Source organism: Mus caroli, unplaced genomic scaffold, assembly GCF_978045245.1.
Source record: "Mus caroli unplaced genomic scaffold, Mus_caroli_1 scaffold_15, whole genome shotgun sequence".
NCBI lineage: Eukaryota > Metazoa > Chordata > Mammalia > Rodentia > Muridae > Mus > Mus caroli.
Genome location: NW_028227270.1, coordinates 100,692,510 through 100,711,737, shown reverse-complemented (window position 1 = coordinate 100,711,737; position 19,228 = coordinate 100,692,510). Strand labels below are relative to the sequence as shown.

Below are 19,228 nucleotides of genomic sequence, written 5' to 3'. Positions count from 1 at the left end.
AGGCCAACCCTTTGCTCTGTGACTTGAGATCTCCTAATTGTTTCTTTTGAGCGCCTCTCTTTCCCTCTGGTCTCTGAGTTACTGTCCTCCTGAGTCATTTCCTTTTTGATGGGCTCCTTTCAGCATGATGACCGCCAAAATGAAAGTTGATTTTTAAAGCTTGACTGAGCAGACCAGCAGCAGGGAGGGCTATGGAGAAGACTCTGTTCATGACTTCTTTTTCACTGTTTTAGTTGATAACAGAGAACTTCAACCTAAATTTGTTTTGAGACTTAGAAATGGAGAAATAATGTGATGTGTTATTCTGAACAACCAAGTAAAAACTGAGTATGGACGTATGCATTACTGTATAATGTAGTATAAGAGTTCTGACTGGCATTCTGGGATCCTTGCTTTGGTGAGGTCATGCATCATGACAGGAACATCAAGTTGAGCACAAAACCCCTTCCCATGCTCGAAACAGGATGAGGCTAGGGCCTCGCTGCCCTCTTCAGGAGCAGTGATGTAAAGACAGCTCATTGAGCCCCATCTCTCAGGTTCCACTAGTTCTCCATAGGGTTAAGGTGGGTAAAGTCTTAAACCCACAGGCCTCTGGGATGTGCTGACCCTAACCACAGCACAATCTAATCTGTGTTTGAAGGATCCAGTGCTGAGCCAGCAAGCCCGTTCTGTAGAGTCATTATCTCCATAGATGTGCGGGTCTTTGTGCCCACCATGGCTGGCAGAGTAATGATCTGTGGGAGGCAAGAAGGTAGTTCAGCTCAACACAATTCAGTGGCTAGTGTTGCTTCAAACTTTAAGAGTCTAACCCCAAATAGTTTATTTTAGGCATGTTTAAGTATAGTGTAACTTGGTGCAAAATTTTCCCGATAATAACTCAATCTGTGCACACTATAAAGCTTAAGGCATGAGTACATCAGAACTCTCTGTAATGTATAGGTGGCATATTACATAAAGTTGGGTTCTATAGGTTGACTACATGTGACATCTTCCATAAAGATGGGTTCTATAGACTGAGAAGCTCATGATAAGGGCCCAGGGCTTCCTCTAGCACTTAATCTGTGAACACAAGAACCCCTGTGCCTCCCACACATAGACATTACTTAAAATACAATAACTAAATAAAAAATCCTAACTCATGTAAAATAAGTGATCTACTTACATACCTATTTGCACGTGTACATACATATAGTGTATATGAATTTCTTTTGTGATATCTTTTGACTTGTGTGTATATGTGTGTATATGTTCATGTAGGTACAAGAGCATATGGAGGCCACAAAGGGGCTTTGGAACCCTTGGAGCTGAAGTTAAACTATCGGTGGTTGTAAGCCACCTAACATGGGTGCTGGGAACTGAACTGTGGTCCTCTTCCAAGGACAACAGGAACACTTCACCACTGAACCATCTTTTCAGTGCCTTTGAATCCTGTGGTAAGGGCTGGTGTTATGGGGAGCCCACCAGAGATGATCACTCAACCACATCTCTTAGCCAACTGAAAGTCTTTATTCCGGCTGGATGGGACTATACACAGGGATTTGGATCACCATGAAGTCCTCAGCATTTAGATCAAGGGGATTTTAAAGGGGAAAATCAAATCCTGTTATCTTCCTCGGTAGCTGAAGGGGAAGTTTGCACAAGCAAGCAGTTTAACAGAAGCTAAGCTAAGTTGGCTGGAGCATTTTGGTCTCGGGTCCTAGAACAGAGTTGGATTATTTTCCACAGGATTCTAAATCAAGGAAATCAAATTCTGAGTAAACATGAAATTGTCTGCCACATTCTTAATATTATAGGTTTGAGTTTTTCTTCTTGAATCCTATAGGCCATAAAGTTCCTCTCTTAATTATCTGCCATTTGCTGAGAAGTTGCTTAAGCTAACATTACCAAAAGCAATGATTCTTTTACACTTTTTAAAGCACTCTCTGTGCAGCCTTTTGCTATACAGCAATTATCCAGCTACTGGGTGGAGGAAACAGAGTTGCAGAGGGGTGAAGTGAAATGCCTGGTGGGACATAGCCCTCCAAAGTGTGTCCCACGGGAGACAAACCTGTTGAGTCTCTGGCTCTACTTGGTGATTTCGAGTTCCTGCCCTGTCCCCTAACTTGTATGTGAATACTGTCCTGTTAGTGTCCTGCTTCTTACCCCTATGGCCTTTGAAAACTTGACTCTCTTAAACCTTCTCACTGCTACATCTTTCCTGGTGCCAAGCTGTGGGGTCTGTGATGATGATGATGATGCCTCTTGTTTTGCAGCTTTGGAGACATGCTGTCCTTCACTCTCACAGCCTTTGTGGAGTTGATGGACCACGGCATTGTGTCGTGGGATACATTCTCAGTGGCCTTCATTAAGAAGGTAAGGCAGCGCTTCCCTAGTCTCTCGCCCTTTCTGTTTTCACATAGAGTTCTCTGCATTGTAGGTATTTTATAATTCTTCTTTTAGTTTTTATGTTGAAAGTGGTGCGATTTTGGTAGTATTATATATGTGGGGAAACAAAACCCGCAAATGCTGTGTAAAAATTGCATTTTGTCCCAACAGATATTATAAATGGTAGCGTGTAAGAACCCAGAGTTAAAGAGCAATCAAAGTGTTCTGCTTCAATTTGCATAATATAACTATAGATCGGCCTAACAAGGCAGAGAGAGAGCTAACTGGGGATGGTGTCGCCTTTTGAAGTCTCCATGTTCAGTTCCAGTGATACACTCCTAATCCTTTCTAAACAGTTCATCACTGGCGGAGGTGGGAGGACTAAGCAAGCAAATATGTAGTCTTTGGGCACCATGCACCACCATTAAGAGATAATGTTATGTGTTTTCCGTTTGACATTCATCTTGGGGAACAATTTGAAATTAAAGACAGGAGAGAGACATAGTCTCTGGACCAAGGGTGTTGGCAATCGAAGCCCCACAGGTCCCATGTCTGTAGGATGTGGTATGTTTATTTAAGGTAAGAGCTAATTGGAAACTAAGGGACTTCTTGGTATACTTCTAAATCTTTCTTTTTCTACATCTACACATTCAGAGGTAGAGGTAAGTAAAAGCGCATCATACTGTTGGCTAAATTGCTCAGAAGAAAACTCTTAGATGATCAAGTCAAAGATGCTGATGGGTTACAAAGATCATTCCCTGGTGGCGGGGTATGTCTTCGCTTTCTGGAATAAGTTCTAGAGAGATAAATCCACACACGAATGATACTGGGTTTAGTGGAATTTTATACTTAAAAATTTTAATACTTTCTGAATTTGCAGCAGGTCTTTCTTTCATAATCTGAATGTCCCGTTCATCCTGTGTCAGAGACCCTCTTGCTGGATAGTGACAATGCTGTTCTGCATAGGAGGTTTTGAGAGTTATGTGTGTTCGATGGCATTAGCTTTCTGGGTTTACTGTAGTCTCCTCCTCCTCCTCCTCCTCCTCCTCCTCCTCCTCTTCCTCCTCCTGTGTGTGTGCATGTGTGAATGCACACAGTCACATACACACACAAATACACACACACACACACACACACACACAGATGCACACAGAGACACACACTTAACTAAACCTAGCTTACGTCAGCAGGGTCATACTCTCTTCAGTGGCACGGGGCCACTATCTTGTACTGAGCTGTCCTCCTTGACCTACCCATAACAGTTCAGGGATTCTTGCTTCCATCTGAGACACACCCATAGCCTGAGATTTTTTAAAAAGAAAATCATATAGGTTGAAAAAATAGAAGGAGCATGGTGAAATTTGATTTAAATATATTTCCAAGGAAATGCTCATTATTATGAGAAAGTAATAATAAAACTTTGTTTTTTTAAATGATCTGAGTTAAGTGCTCAGAGACGATTCAGGTTTTTAACTAGTTAAGATGATTCCAATTCACTTTAAATTAAATTTAAAAGCCGCATTAAAGCTAAGGAAGCAAAAGCTAATTGCCCTTGCAACTTAAATCAAAATTGAAATATTTTTCAAGGCAGCATCCTAGTACATTCTTTTTCTAATTTCTATTGTGTTGCTACTTAGATAAGAGAGTTTGGGGGAAAAAAAAGCAGAAAATTGATTATGCTGTGTAAAGTTGACCCTTCTTATCCATTAGCTAGACCAAATTCAGCCTTCTGAGCAGCTGGATTTGTGTGCGGGCTTCAGCAAAGCTCCGCTAGGAAATCCACAAAGCCAAGTAAAATGCCAGGGCAGTGCTTTGTCTGACAGGGAAAGGCAAAACAACAGGATACGAGGACCTGGCTTACTCTGCAGATAGGTTGCATTCGGAACAAACATTCAGGCATTCTCTTCACTGACCCGTGAGTTTCGCCTTTTGGAGAGATTTATGAGCATCTACAAGGGTAATTTAAAATTTCATAGTGCAGCTTTATCTTATCTATAGATGGCCCTTTTTTGCCTCTTTTATGTTTCATTTATTTTGAAATTGAATTAATTAATTAATTTATTCACTTGACAACACAATATCAGCCCTTTCTCTCCTTTCAGTACCCCCTCATGCAAATCCTTCCCTTATCCCACCTCTGGGTGTCACCCTTCTTCACCCCTCCCTCCGCACATCAAGTCACTAGGAGACAGGGTGTATCCTCTCCCACTGAGGCCAGACAAGGCTATTTAGGGGTACCCAGCCCATAGGCAGGCAGGCAGCAGGATCAGGGACAACCCCTGCTCCAGTTGTTGGGAAACTCTCATGACGCCCAAGCTACTCATCCGCTACATATTTTAGGTGGCCTGGGTGGTCTTTGGTTGGTGGTTCAGTTTCTGGGAGACCCCAAGAGTCCAGGTTAGTTGACATTGTCGGTTTTTCTGTGGGGTCTCTGTCCTCTTCTGTTGTCTCAATCTTTTTCCCTGCTCTTAAAACACCTCAAGCTCCTTCAGATGTTTTGGTGTGGGTCTCTGCATCTCTATCCATTGGCTGCTGAATGGAGCCTCTCAGAGGACAGTTATGCTAGGCTCCTGTATCTTCAGGCTCTATGGATGACCTTTTAAAGTTTAGATAGTGTTCAAGAAATTGGAGACCTGAACAGTACTTTTGCTCTCCTTGTTTTACATACTGCTGATGCCACTTATATTCTGTATTTGTGGTTGGGTCAGGGGGTGAGGGCATGTGTGGGGTGTGTATGCATGTGGGTTGTGAGGGAAGTCAGAGGTCATCTTTGAGTGTTGTTCCTCTGGAGACATCCATCGTGGTTTCTTTAGAACGGATGTCTTACTGGGACCCAAAGCCTGCCAGTTAGGTTAGGCCAGCAAGCCTCAGGGATCCACCTGTTTCTGTCTCCCCAGGGATAGAATTACAGGCACACACCACTACACTTGGAGTTTTGTTTTGTTTTGTTTTTTTTTGATTCATGTATGTGAGTACACTGTTGCTGTCTTCAGACACACCAGAAGAGGGCATTGGATCCCATTACAGATGGCTGTGAGCCACCATGTGGTTGCATGGAATTGAACTCAGGATCTCTGGAAGAGCATTCAGTGCTCCTAACGGCTGAGCCATCCTTCTAGCTCTACACTTGGCTTTTCACATGGGTGCTTTGGATCAAACACAGGTCCTCATGCTTGCGAGGCAAGCATGCCCTTAGCTTCTTAAAAGTTCCCCAAACATTCCCTCTACTTACCGATGAACATGAATGCGTGTCCTGAAGAAGTCAAATGCATTCTTATTACTCACTGCTCCAGTGTCTGTCTCCCAGATACAGACTTGCTTTCATCAGTCTGTGCTGTTCTGACCTCAGCTGGCTCAGTGATATGGCGAGGAGAGGCTGAAAGGTACAGAAAAAGCACTGTTAATGTTGTGTATGGGGTGGTGCAGCATTGTAAAATTTACCCAGGTAACCTGTAATCTCCCACCACTATACTCTCTTCTATAGTTTACAATGTGGTCACCAGGATGTTTGTAGCTTCACTATTAAGGAGTTTGTCTCTAGTTTCCTGGAGGAAGACAGTTAGTACATATGCTTAGATCACTTCTGACGGAAAGAATCGGACCATTTAAGTGTCTGGTTACAATTGATGGATAACAACAGGGGGAAGATGTCAGTTTCAAAGCCCAACTGGTGCTTGCCTTAGGACTGTGCGAAGACTCAAGCAAACTGGGCACATACTTTACACCAGGCCTGTTCCCAGCTCCCAACTGGGTTTGGGTAAGATGCTCATTAGGTGAAATACTTTAGGGTTGCAGACTGATATTCTTTGTTAAAAGAGGAATGAAGGTGAACAATTAGTTTCATGGATGAGATATACGGAGACATGGCACCTAGAAATGAAGTATGGGTGAAGATGCTAATGCTCTTAAATGAAAGCAATGATCATTGGTGATTTTACCACCACTCAGTATCCCACTGGGTGTAGGAGAAAATTAATATTTTCCAAAGAACTTAAAATCTTTTTAAAGAAGGTGTCCTTTATCTTGGAAGACATTTGAGAGTACTAAATGAATATTTGGAGGGAGTAATTGTTGTCAAAGGATATTTGCAGAAGTAAGTGGTAAATTTCCACTTAATGAGAAACTTGACAGGGGATAGAGAGACGACTGAGCAATTAAGAGACTGGATGCTCTTTTAAAGGACCAGGGTTCAATTCCCAGTAACCACACTGCTGCTTACAACCATCCATAACCATAGTTCCAGGGAATCTGACACCCTCTCTGGCCTCTGTGTGCACTAGGTACACAAGTGGTGCCTGGATGCACATGCAGACAAAAAAACCCATACACATCAAAGGAAAATTAAAGTTTAAAAGTGCTTGAGCATTGGAAGCCAGACATGGTGGCTCATTCTCTTAACTCCAGTACTCACCCCAGCATTTATGAGGCTATGGCAAGATGATCCTGTGAGTTTGAAGTTAGCTACTCTGTGCTAGCCCGTGGACTCCTGGAAACCCTGAGCTACATAGCAAGACGTTGTCTTAACAGAGAGAAAGCTGTAGGGAGGAAGAAAGACATGGAGAAGGGCTGGGGTGGGAGTGGGATTTGAGCACAGAGGAAACACAAGGTGATGCTTTGGAAACAGTGGATTGAGTGTTGTGTGTACACATGGAAGTGTGTCAGAGGGCAGGGATGGAGGATAAGGAACTAGGGATATTAACCAAGAATGATTATGGAAACTTGGAAAGTGTGACGGTTGATGAGAAGGAAGAAGTCAGGAGACAATGTGATGGTTTCCACATCATTTGATATTAGGCTGTGTTGCAATATTTAAAGAACATGACCTTTTGAGTGCCAAGAATAAACCATGTGCTTCATAGCACATGCCCTTTTGTCTATCCCTGCTGGATTACAAGGAGACTAAAGTTAAAACTGGGTCATGACTTGAATCATGTTAATTGGTATAGTTCTGTAAGTGGAGATCTGAACCACTGAACCTAGTAACGAATGAGTAAAGACTGAAAGAATAAGAAAAGGAGATGAGTTGCCCTTAGATGCGTCGCAGGTGTGGCTGCTTGCTGTGTCACATGTACGTCAGTAGGTGGCAGAGAGGATAGAGGCTATGCCTACACTCAGTGTTCTGGGCTATGACATCTGAATGATTAGTAGCTTAACACTCCATGAAAAAGCAAGCCTGAGATAACCACCAGTCTGGGGCCAGGCAGGCCGAGACAGTCCCTCAGGATGGGGAACAATACAGAAATTAGAAGAAGCTGGGCCACAGGCAGGAGTGAGCCTGGGGAAGGGTTGCTGGGGTGGAGCAGGCAAGGAACGAGTTTGAGAAAACCACCAGATGGGCACCATGGGGCCCAGACAGGGATCTAGCCTCAGGTGACCTAAACTAGTCTGGTGCCATGCAGGCCTGTGGTGGGGGGAGGCTAGACCATGCCTGGTCATCAGAGATGACTCCTGCACCATAATATACAAGTAGGGCCTAGCACTTCTGGGACAACCCCAGATACTCAGAGGCCATGGGGGCCACTAAGAAGAGCAAATAAGTATGCAGAAATGGAAGAGAAAGAAACTGAAGGATGTGGATACAATGAGGAGAGGCAGAACTGGCGACTCGAGGGCAGTGAGGAACAGCCTGATGTGAGTAGCCAGAGATGCCACCTGGGACCATGGTTGTCTCCTGGCTTGTCCTGCTGTTGGGGGCTACAACTGGCTCTGTGACCCTAAACCCCTGTGAGCAAGGGTATGTTACTACTGATGTCCTGATGAATGTCCCTGGTTTGGGCTGCTGCCTAGGGGCATGTTGAAATCTGAGGGCTTTGCAGAACTGGCCCTATTCCTTACCTGGGCAGCACAGCAGAGCTGGCCCTGCATGTGGGAGCTGCAGGTATGCTGCCCAGAAGGTGTGAGTGCAGGAGAGCTGGCCCTGCCTCTTGTCTTCTAGGAGGTGCCATGGATGAGGCAGAGATGCTCTCCTCCCTTCCCTCACCATCTACGGTAGGCAGGTGAGCTAGCCATTTCCCTTTCCAGCTGCAACTCATGGAAAGTGGGACCTGCATATCACCTGGGTGACAGGGTAGAGTTGTCCCTGGTTGCAGGGGTTGCGGGTGAGCTGGCCCAAGGCTGTGAGATCTGGAGAGCCAGAGGGTTCACTAGCTCAGATACTTCTCAGGCCCAGATCCAGGGCTTTGAATTGGGCCACCCCAACATCTACTCCATTGATGAACTAACTGCTTGAGTTCATGAAGAGGTCTGGTCCTCCAGATCCAGAGCTCCAGGATCTCCATGACACAGGTTCCCAGTGAGGTTCCAGTATTGATAGAGTCGCAGTAGTCAAAGAGTGTGTACCAGACCGATGACTCATTGCGACAAACATCTGCAAGCAAAGGTGTGTGAACAAAAGTGCAAACTGTGGGACACACTGCGACATACTACAGCTTCTACAATGAGGTTTTTTTCCCTCTGGGGGTGGCTTGCAAGGATGGAGAGCAGGTACTAGGGGAGGGGGAGATGAGTGGGATTGGGGTTCATGAGTGAAAATCATCAAGAACCAGTAAAAAAGGTTTTTCTGAAAAGCATAATGCTAGAGGGGAGGAAGGGAGAGGGGGGAGGGGGAGGGGGAGAGGGAGAAGAAGAAGAAGAAGAAGAAAAAGGAAGGAAGGAAGGAAGAGAGAGAGAAAGAAAGAAAGAAAGAAAGAAAGAAAGAAAGAAAAGAAAGAAAGAAAGAAAGAAAGAAAGAAAGAAAGAAAGAAAGAAAGAAAGAAAGGAAGGAAGGGAGGAAGGAAGGAAGGAAGGGAGAGAGGGAGGAGGAGGAGGAGGAGGAGAAGAAGAAGAAGAAGAAGAAGAAGAAGAAGAAGAAGAAGAAGAAGAAGAAGAAGAAGAGAAAGAAGAAGAAGAAGGAGGGAAGAAAGGAAGGAAGGAAGAGAGAGAGAAAAGAAAGAAAGAAAGACACAAAGGATGAGGATGGAGGGATTTGACAGTATCAGCAACAGGTTCTCAGGAGGCAGACTCCCAAGACCCTAAGGCACATCTCAACAAAGAGAGGCAAGAAGAGTAGCCAGCAATAAGAGAATTTGTAGAAAGATACTAAGAACCATTGCAATGATCTCTCCTTATATGTTTCCTAATGCCAGTTTGACATATTATGGTGGGATAATAACATGGGGGTTGAAGGAGGATCAGGAAATTTGTACTCCATTCCAAAGGGAAGCATCTTAAGTAAACCGCCATGAGAGAAGAAAGAGAGGTGCTGTTCACATTGCAGATTTTGTAGATTGGAACAGATGTGAGAACGGAGGCAGGAGCTTGCCAGGGACAGTAAACACATTCATGTGAGAGGAGCTGAGATGGTCTTTTAAGGATCTTAAAACTTCCACAGGCTTCCTGTAGTTTGTGCTATAAAAACAGTTGTGGAGCGTAAAACCTCCTGTGGCTGCTTAGCTCCTTTATTACCTCCCGGTGCCTGAGGTCCCGTGGATCTGGCAGAAGAGAGTCAGCACGTTCCCATCCCCGCCTTTACCAGTGGCCCCTGAGCTAGCAACAGTGGCATGGGAGGTAGCTGGAAATGGCCAGGGTGCCTTTGGATTTTATCAGGTTCAGGAATGGAGGGGCTTTGGGGACAAGGGTGTATAACATGGCACAAAGGAAAGAAGTGGTGTTGACAGAGGAAGTTAAGTGTGTACACATCATAGAACCAAGCCAGGCAGCTTTTAAGTCAGACATCTTTTAAGCCATCCTTGTGTGGATGTAATAATCACTTTTTAGTATGAGCTGTCAACAGACAGCAATAACTTTTAATGAGATCTCTAAAATAAAGCCTTTACGGTGCTCATGTGTTAAGACTGCATTGAGCTGTTATTCTAACGCTGTGTTCTGTCTCCCTCTTACATTGTGATTTATTGTATTTAGGCTTTTGCTGCTTAATTTCTTAGGGAATGTGTTTTACATATTATGCTATTATGCTAACATTTCTAATTTAAATGACTTCTTTTTGCTACGTCTCAGAGGGGATAGAAGAATTTACTTTAGCTACAGCACACACACACACACACACACACACACACACACACACGAATAGCGAGAAGAATGGGCAGGTGCAGAGTATTGCCTGTTGAATTATACTGACAAGAATGATTTATGTGAGTTCCTTAAGAACATAACAGGAATACAATAAGAACATAAAAGTCATGGGTCTGGACTGGGTGGATGCAGGAGCAGCCTAAGACTTGGCAATGTTGAAGTTGCTATCTTAACACGAAAGCTCTTCCTTGAGAGCTGAAACTCAGAATAGTAATCCTGGGAAAACCAGGCAGGCTGGTCCTTTGAAGATGTCCCTTACAGAGGCAGTCAGTTATTGCTGAGTCATAAGATGGGTAACTGTATTTTGTGATGAATAATGAACATTATTGACTGCATGCATTTCTTGCTCTTTGGCAGTGAGTTTCCTTCTGACTGTATTGTTCTTTACTGCACTCCCAGTTTGCTTTATTTGCTCCCCCCTTCTTTCTTTCTTTGTTTGGATTCCCATCCGAGCAGGAGCAGTCATTTGTGACCTAATTGTGCTTTCAGATAGCCAGCTTTGTGAACAAGTCCGCCATAGACATCTCAATCCTCCAGCGGTCCTTGGCCATTCTGGAGTCAATGGTTCTCAACAGTCATGACCTCTACCAAAAGGTAGCCCAGGAGATCACCATTGGCCAACTCATTCCTCACCTTCAGGGGTAAGCATGCTAGGCACTCTTGTGCCTTGTTTCTGGGAAACAGTCACTGTGATGGCTTGGGAAACATTGCGAACTGGTTAAATTACGTGCACAAAATGTCTTGACTTGGGAGCAAATTAGACTTATTGGTCATGATACATCCCCAGGGGACCATACATCACTCCTCAGAGCCTAAATCACAGGATCCATTCAGCTTTGGTAAATTTTGGTAGACACTGGTTGAGTTTTACTTTTTATAAGACATAATAGGATACTTTCTTCTCTTAGGTTCTTGATAGTATCCGTATTACCTATAATATTACCTGTGATATTTTCTGTGACACTGCATTTTCATAACTTTTTTGGCATTGTAAGTAGTTAGTTACTTCAGGTTACATATTGAAACCTAATGTTTGGAGTTAAGATCCATATGGGGAGAGATGTGGCACTTGTGGCTTTGAGTCTCGGTCACCTTAACTAGAAATTTTTAAAGTCAATCTTCTTTCATCACCAAACTTCAGACTTGATGAATACAATAGTGAAAGAGCCAAACACATGCATTATTTTCTTAAGAGCCTGGGTAAGATGTGGAGGATAAACAACTGCCCTCAAACCCTGCCATCCTTCCAGAGGTTCCACATTTTCTACTCTGTGGTGAACTAGAAGGGTGCTTCTGATGATAACACTGAGAGGGACTCTGTTATGCTGTGTGGCTTGTTTTATTTAAATAGTGGTGGGTGCTGGCAAGTGGAAGAAACATTGTGAGCTAGCTCACATAAGAAGAGTGTTGGTTGGAAGGATATGAGGATGCCTTTTAGTGTCTGGAAATGATGTAAGGTGATGTGTTTTAGGAAAGACTTTGAGTGGCATCAAGGTGACTCCCACCTCTATTCTCTTAGGTCACATTGGCTTATTCTTATAGTGAACCTGATTGAACCACGTGGGATGTGTGTAACTATGTCTAGGAGTATGGATTGGTTAAGCCAGCAGTTCTCAATACACTGAAGATGTTTGCTTTTGTTTGTAGTATAAACCACAAAAGTGCATTAGATGATGAATTCATTTGGAGGTAGGGTGTGAGCAGAATTTAAAATTTATGTCAGGGAAGCTGTGGACTTTGGCCCCAGAGATTTAACTCAATCTTAGAAGGATGGGTTTTGCATGTAGCTTCACTTAAAATGACATGGGTTTCACTGTCTCTTAATTGGAGCAATGTTGACTTCACTGTCTGAATTTCTATTTCTGAATCTCAGAGGCACAAATGTTCATTTAGAGTACACTTCACTGAAAAAAAAAAGCCTGTTGTTTGCCAAGTTCTGTGCTAAGGATGGAGGTGTGGTGTCTAATTCCATCCTAGATACAGCAGCCCTAGGAAATGGTATCTTCCCTGAGTGTAGCTCTGAGGCTCTTGGCTTCTGCCTTAAGCCCTTATTCACTGTTTACCACTTGGCGTCCCTTGGAATTTCTGCCCTCTTTCTAGTGAAGAGCAAAATCTTAAACAAAAAGTTCTAACATTTACTACTGTTACATCACTTGTGTTTGCCAACAATATTTTAGACTATGAAATGTTGCTATGGGAACAAAGCTGTTTTCTTTTAGATAAGCCCAGGAATGCTGAGACATCTACAACTGTTCCAATACGTGTATCAAACATTGGATAGAAAATCACACACACACACACACACACACACACACACACACACACACACACACCCCACAGTATCCTGCCACTTGCTTTTAGTTCAGATGAAGAAGAGAGAGTAAGCCAGCTGGCGTCATGCACTTCTAGGTGATCACTTTTGATCAACTGGTGTAATAACAATTGTGTGACTACCTGTCCAGCCCAGGGATGGAGGGAATATATTACCATGTCACCCATGGCTGCCTGTATTTTCTAGGTCCTGCCTTTCTCTTCTGTGCAAGGCCTGCTGTGTTTGTATGTGATACTGAGCCTTACCATGGCTGACTTTTCTGATTTCCTGGGTTTGTGTCTTTGCAGGACAGACCAAGAAATACAAACTTACACCATTGCTGTAATCAACGCACTTTTCCTCAAAGCTCCTGATGAGAGGAGACAGGTAAGTCTCAGTTCTTTAGTCCTAAGACTGGGATCAGTATGGGGTTAGAAACTCTCTTCTTCCCCTCTGGGTGTTCTGTTCACAGAACAGCCATCCCTTGAAGGCTGGCTGGGGCATAGGAGGAGGGAGTAAATTAAGAAATCATTTAACAAACCAATCTATCTAATAGTAGAATCCATCATAAATTCAGACTATTCTATAACTAACTCAGTCTCAGAAATATATTAGCAACAAGATGTGTACTTTCTTATTGAAAGTTAATGTTGACTCTAATAACCATTGACTTTAAGACTTGCTCATTAGAACAGAGATAGTGTTACAGTGTTTAAATTTAAAATATCCGAGTGATTAGGACAGTAAGCCCTGAAGATCAGTATCCAAGTTCACAATGACCTGTTTGTGGATGTTCAGTGGAGACCTAGAAAGTGGAATTCACATCATCTGTTTACCTAGATGCCTCTAGATTGTGTCAGCTGTGGCAGGTGTACACCTTTATCTGAACTTGACCTTAGATGTAAAAGAGCATTTGAGCTGGTCTACATCCAATATTGGCATTTTTACTAGCATAATTTTCTTATTAAAGGAAAGGCATATTATTTTTACTTAGTGGATGAGGAAAACGAGGTTCCATGGAGTAAAGAACCTGACCAGGTCACCACAGTGGTGAGAACCAGGACTGGAGGAAGTCCAACCTCCTACTTGGTTTTAACTGCAAAGAATTCCAATGAATGCCTGGCAATCAGAGAATCCCAGAAGTCACCAGGAAACGAGGCCCACATTCTCATTCCAATAGATTAAAATATTACCTAAGTATTTATACCTTGAATTTTACAGAACACCCCCTTTAAAGATTGATGATTAAGCCTGGGACATTGTACCCATTGTGCTACTATTGAACAATTTGTTGTCCTGTTTGGGGCCATACAAAGTCATAGCAAGCCATTGTCAGGATTTCCTTATTAATCTAAATGTATGAAATGAATTTGGAAGGTCCAAGCTTTGGTGTTTCCCCTTGGCGTAGTGATTCTACTGGTCCTACGCGCTGGCAAATCCTTTCTTGCTGCATGGATGAAGGGAATGTGCTCTTTGGTTCTGTGGGAGAAGGCACAGCTGCTGAGTGGCCAGATGGATCTTTTCCTTTGCTGTTATTTTAATGAAAGATGTGTTGAGAATGTCTTCCAAATTTCTTTACAAATACTTACTTAATAGCATTATAAGCACTATTTGAAAATAACCTTTTGTTAACAAATTCAAGATGAAGAAGGCTGAAGGACTTTTCATTCGGGTCCCTGGGTGGATCCTTAAAGTCCTTGTGCTCAAACATACCCATAGCATGGTTCTCTCTTTATTCTGTGGACATTTCTTTCACGTGTGCATTTTCCCACCAAAGGGAGCCACCCACCCATGTGCATTGTTTTTATTTACAGACCTATTTTAAAAGCCTACAAAGATATTTGTGGCCAACTTCCCATGCCAGTTGATCTATAGCTACATCTCCATCTGAATGTTTATGCCATCCAAGGCTATACTATCCTCCCTGTGAGTGCTCATGGTTATTGCAACAGTTCACTTAGAGTTGACATATGTCCACCTGGAGGACAAGGATCCTTTTGGTTTCTCTCTAATCCAGCTCCTCCTCTAATGGAGAATTGTATAAAACACTTTTGATTTTCTTTCAATCCCTTTTGGTCTGTTCCATGCTCAACACTTTCTCTTATGGGTGGAATACAGGAATGAAGCATCCTCTTTGTCCTTGAGGCGTTCATTCAGAAAAACACTGTGGATAAATGATTAATAGTCATTGCATGATGAAGCCGTCTTATTTCTTCTAATCGTGTAGACTGGTGAGCTACACCTTTTCCTGTTTGTGTTGTTCTGATAATATTGAACAGCAATTTGAAAATAATTTTATGAAGTTTTAAAAACTAATTAAAAGAATTGTGAGATTTTTGGTCCATCTGTTTATATGACCCAACAAAAGACATTTGAAACAGAACAAGCCAGTGGACCATTGTTTAGGTGAAAAGGGAGCCTTCTTTCTCCAATGTGGAAGGACTAGCCTTCTGGGTTGTCATTTTGCCTGTTTCTGGGGGGTGTGCTTGGCCTGCATTCTTGATTTTAAGAGCACGGGAGAGTACTTCTTACTGAATTTGGACATTACTACCACCTCACCATCCAGGATCTCCTGACAGAATATCCACCCTTTCCAGTGCAGAGGGTCAGCAGGGTGTGACACTGAAGCTGCCAGCTTCTAACAGTTGCTCTGAATTTCCGCCCCCTCTTCTCTCCTGCTTGCTTTCCTTTCTGTGGTGGCGATGGTGCCTTAGGTTGATGTAGAGAGCAATGTTGACATCCTTGATTGCCCTCTGACTGTAAGTCTCCATGTTTCCTCTGTCAGCCTCGATAACCAGGCCCTGCTCTCCCAGTCCGCTCCCCTCCCCCTCCCTTGCCTGTATGTCTCCTTGTTAGCTTCTCTCCCCACGCTCTTGATTCTCCCAGCTTTCTGCAAATTTACTTTTCATCTTGGTAGAACTTATTGTTTTGCTTTGTAGTGGTAGTTCAGCGCCTTCTACTTAGTGAGAATTGCAATGCCAAAAATACTCCCCAGCAACCACAAAAAAGAATATTTTGGTGTCTTCCTGAATATAAGCAGTATTTTTTATGTTCTTTGACAGTATCAAAGCTGTCTTTCACTAAATTTCCCTTAGTACCTGCTGGTCAATATTTGTAACAACAATCTGAGTCCTCTTCCAGTTTGCTCTCTGTACCTGTGACAAACACAGTGGCCAAAAGCATCCTGGGGAGGATGCTTTACAAGTTTACAAGTTACAGTTCTTTGTTGAGGGAAACCAGGGCAGGAACTTGAGCAGGAGCCACTGAGAAATTCTTCACACTGGCTTGCTCCAAAGCCCTTCATCAGCCAGCTTAAACATCTAAGCCCCATCTACCTAGGGATACGACTACCTGTATCAGTCAGCCGTCAAGAAAATGCCTCACAGACATGCTCACGGGCAAATCTGGTTGAAGCAGTTCTTCAGTTAAGGTTCCCTTTTCCTAGGTGTGTCACATTGACAACTGACATTAGCTATTGCAAGTCCATTTGATAAAGCTAGCCCCAAATCCTCTATACCAGTCAGTAAGTGCCACAGCCTAAAATACAGAAAAGAGGCTTTGCTAAGTGGGTGTGAACTCTACTGCATAGCATCTGCCCAGTTGCTAGCCTTCAATCATCCGGACTTCAGTAATCCAGATTCTGTTCTCTTGCATAATTTCCCCCACATCTAGGGTCTGTGCCCTTCATTCTCAGCTTGTACAGATTAAAAGGACTGGCTTCAGCAGACGTTAGACTTTTGATTCTTTCTTTCCATTTTCTGGTTGACCTTCTTATTGAACAGTACTTCCTTTATAAGTAAATTTATAAAGTTTTAAAAAAGTAATGATGATAAGAGCCATCAAAGACACAGAGAGAGAGAGAGAGTCTCAGAGGTGTGGGGACACTTTTGTAGTGTTTGCATTTTTAATTCTTTTCTAGAAAGAGCAGACATTAAAAAAATTTTTTTTACTTTGCTTTTGGTCCTGGATTTTATAATCCAAGCAGAATGTACAAAAATTAATTTGAATTGACTATTTCCCAAGAAATACTGCTGATATACAGTTGCGAAGCACACCCTAGGATGAGGTAGCTTCTGGCCTTTCTAACGGAAGCCTTTGTGGGCATGTTTTCTTTCCCAGGAGATGGCGAATATTTTGGCTCAGAAGCAGCTGCGCTACATCATTTTAACAGTGAGTACCCCGTTCACTGAAGCCACCATGTGAGGGAGAAATGTCCTAGTTAGTGTCCGTGGGTTCTTCTGTGGTTCCACACTGGAGTTTGAACAGTAGGGTCAATCCAGGAAGGGGAAGCATGCTTTAGAACTGGCACAGACAGCGCTTTGCTGCAGTCACAGCCTCAGCCTGCTGGATGAGGCAAGGAAACATATGTAGTGCACCTCAGCTTAGGTGTGCAGGCAAAGAAAATCAGAAACTCCTTGGCTCAAAAAAAATCTACCAGTATGAGCTCTTTTTGATGAGGAAGGTGGTTGGAAATATGGGAGGTTCTGGGAGAAGGGACTTAAAATTCAGTGGAAAAGAAGTTTGCCATGTCATCTTGTCAGCGTTTAGAGATGAACCCTTTAGAAAGTTTTTTTTTTTTTTCCGAGCTATTCACCAGTTATTGGAAGGAAGCAAGATTAATACTTATGAAACTAACAAACAGCAAAGACCCAATCTGATGTTGTAATTCTACAGTTCAGCAAGCTTAACACACACACACACACACACACACACACACACACACACACACACGAAGTATAGGTTTTAAATTCTTCGTTAGGTATGAAGAAGAAAACAGATCAAAAGGCCATTGCTTTTTGAAAGGCATTGCAAAGAAAGCTTCTCACTTAAAATTCATCAAGGAATTGGTATGTTCTACAGTGAGGAATGTGCCACAGCATGGTAGTCACATAAGAGGGCAGACCCAGGAAATAAGAGAACTGCATGGAAATGAGGGGCACAGCCTTCACTATAGTTTCCTACGGAAGGGATGCTTCAGAGAACACACTCCAGCCATGTGACACTCAGGTTCAGGAATGGCTACCTCGGTGATTTCTGTAGGCTACGGTGTTAATAAGTTGTGTCTAGTCTCAGGGTACCTGGCTTTGGGTGTTTGGGACACTGGGAAGATGGCTATAGCCCTCCTAGTTTGCATATAAAAATACTTCTGCTATGTTATCTCTACAAACTGTTTGGGGCTTTTGCTGGAGTGCAGGTTCTGCAGGGTAAGGAAGTTCTCACATGCCAGAACTTCAGAATCATGGCAAGAGTTTGTGCTCTGAATCTTTTCTTTAATAATTTTTAAAAATGTAATTTGTCCACAATGTCTCTAGCATGTCATCCGAGCACAGCGGGCCATCAACAATGAGATGGCACACCAGTTATATGTTCTCCAAGTGCTGACCTTTAACCTTCTGGAAGACAGGATGATGACTAAGATGGACCCCCAGGACCAGGTAGGTGGATGTTCTACACAAATGTAATCAGAGACAGAGACAGTGCATCAAATGTCTGTCCTTTAGCTACCCTCAAATCCGGAGTCTTGTATGATCCCATAAATGTTTTCTTGACATCTCAGAACTTGGACATATCGCTTTAAAGTTTAGGTGACCCTAAGATCAGAGAATAAAATGGAAGGGCTATTCCATGAGGTTCCATATGCATGCATGTTTTTCCTTTACATTTAAGAGCTTGAGGTTAAAGCCCTGGGCTCTTGACCATACTACATTAAGTGGGGTCAAGTTCCCATACAGCTGAGGGCATGCAAGGCCGTGAGTAGCATTGATTCTACAAGTGGGAGTGGTTTGCATTCTCCAGTATCTAAGACCAAAGGCAGCTTGTCCTTTTCCCCCGTGCACCCTCATTTCTAGGCCGGTGTTTTTGTTGGCTGGACAGTTTTTCTAACTCCCTGCTACCTCTGTCACTGTGTACAAAACATTCTGTTTCCACCCAGAAGGCTTTTGGGGGAAGCTTCCCTGCAGGAAGGTAGAGGGAGGAAGCAGCTGGGAGCCCCACCCCTGCTGTACACATTTTCAACTCAAACAGTGGTGCAGCTGTGGAAAGGAAAACATTCGTTATTGGCACGTGAGGGCCTGATCTGCTGCAGATGCTGAGCTGCACATGTGGGGCGTGTGGCTGCTGCGGCCCTCCATTCATGCTGAGAGGCCATGTGAGTAAGACTGAAGGAGAGGCTTGCATAGGCCAATGATTGTGCCCCGTGCCTTTTCTCTGAAAGCCAAGTTTGGTAGTACAAGGGAGACAAGACAATTGTTTTGCCACTTGGAGCAAGGGAGATCAGTGCTCTTAATATGGAGCAACACGCTTCATTTGTAAACTCTTCCCCTCATTGAATAAATAGCGCAAAACATAATTAATTACTTTATCCATTAACTACATTCACATTGTTATAACCTCACTGCATGTATCTTCAGGCCTCCTTGTATATGGCCAGACTGAATTTCTGTGCCCTCTGAAACCATATTTGCTCTCCTCCCATCCCTTCTG

General features: G+C 43.3%; 1 protein-coding gene and 1 non-coding gene across 5 annotated transcripts in view; both read left to right on the top strand.

The window, feature by feature from the left end:
- Elmo1 (engulfment and cell motility 1) overlaps positions 1-19,228 on the top strand; it is a 510,326-nt gene that overhangs the window by 181,500 nt on the left and 309,598 nt on the right. For 3 of the 4 annotated variants that reach the window (XM_029468421.2, XM_029468420.2, XM_029468424.2), the window contains 6 exons: positions 2,253-2,352; positions 10,924-11,075; positions 13,054-13,132; positions 15,460-15,504; positions 16,865-16,915; positions 18,058-18,180. In XM_029468421.2, coding sequence (XP_029324281.1) covers positions 2,253-2,352; positions 10,924-11,075; positions 13,054-13,132; positions 15,460-15,504; positions 16,865-16,915; positions 18,058-18,180 — 550 coding nt within the window. The remainder of the gene's footprint in view (positions 1-2,252; positions 2,353-10,923; positions 11,076-13,053; positions 13,133-15,459; positions 15,505-16,864; positions 16,916-18,057; positions 18,181-19,228) is intronic. The other variant, XM_021180510.3, reaches the window with a different exon arrangement.
- Positions 7,387-7,521, top strand: LOC115029145 (small nucleolar RNA SNORA17). The gene has a single exon (XR_003834713.1). It is a non-coding gene; the product is annotated as a small nucleolar RNA SNORA17 (small nucleolar RNA).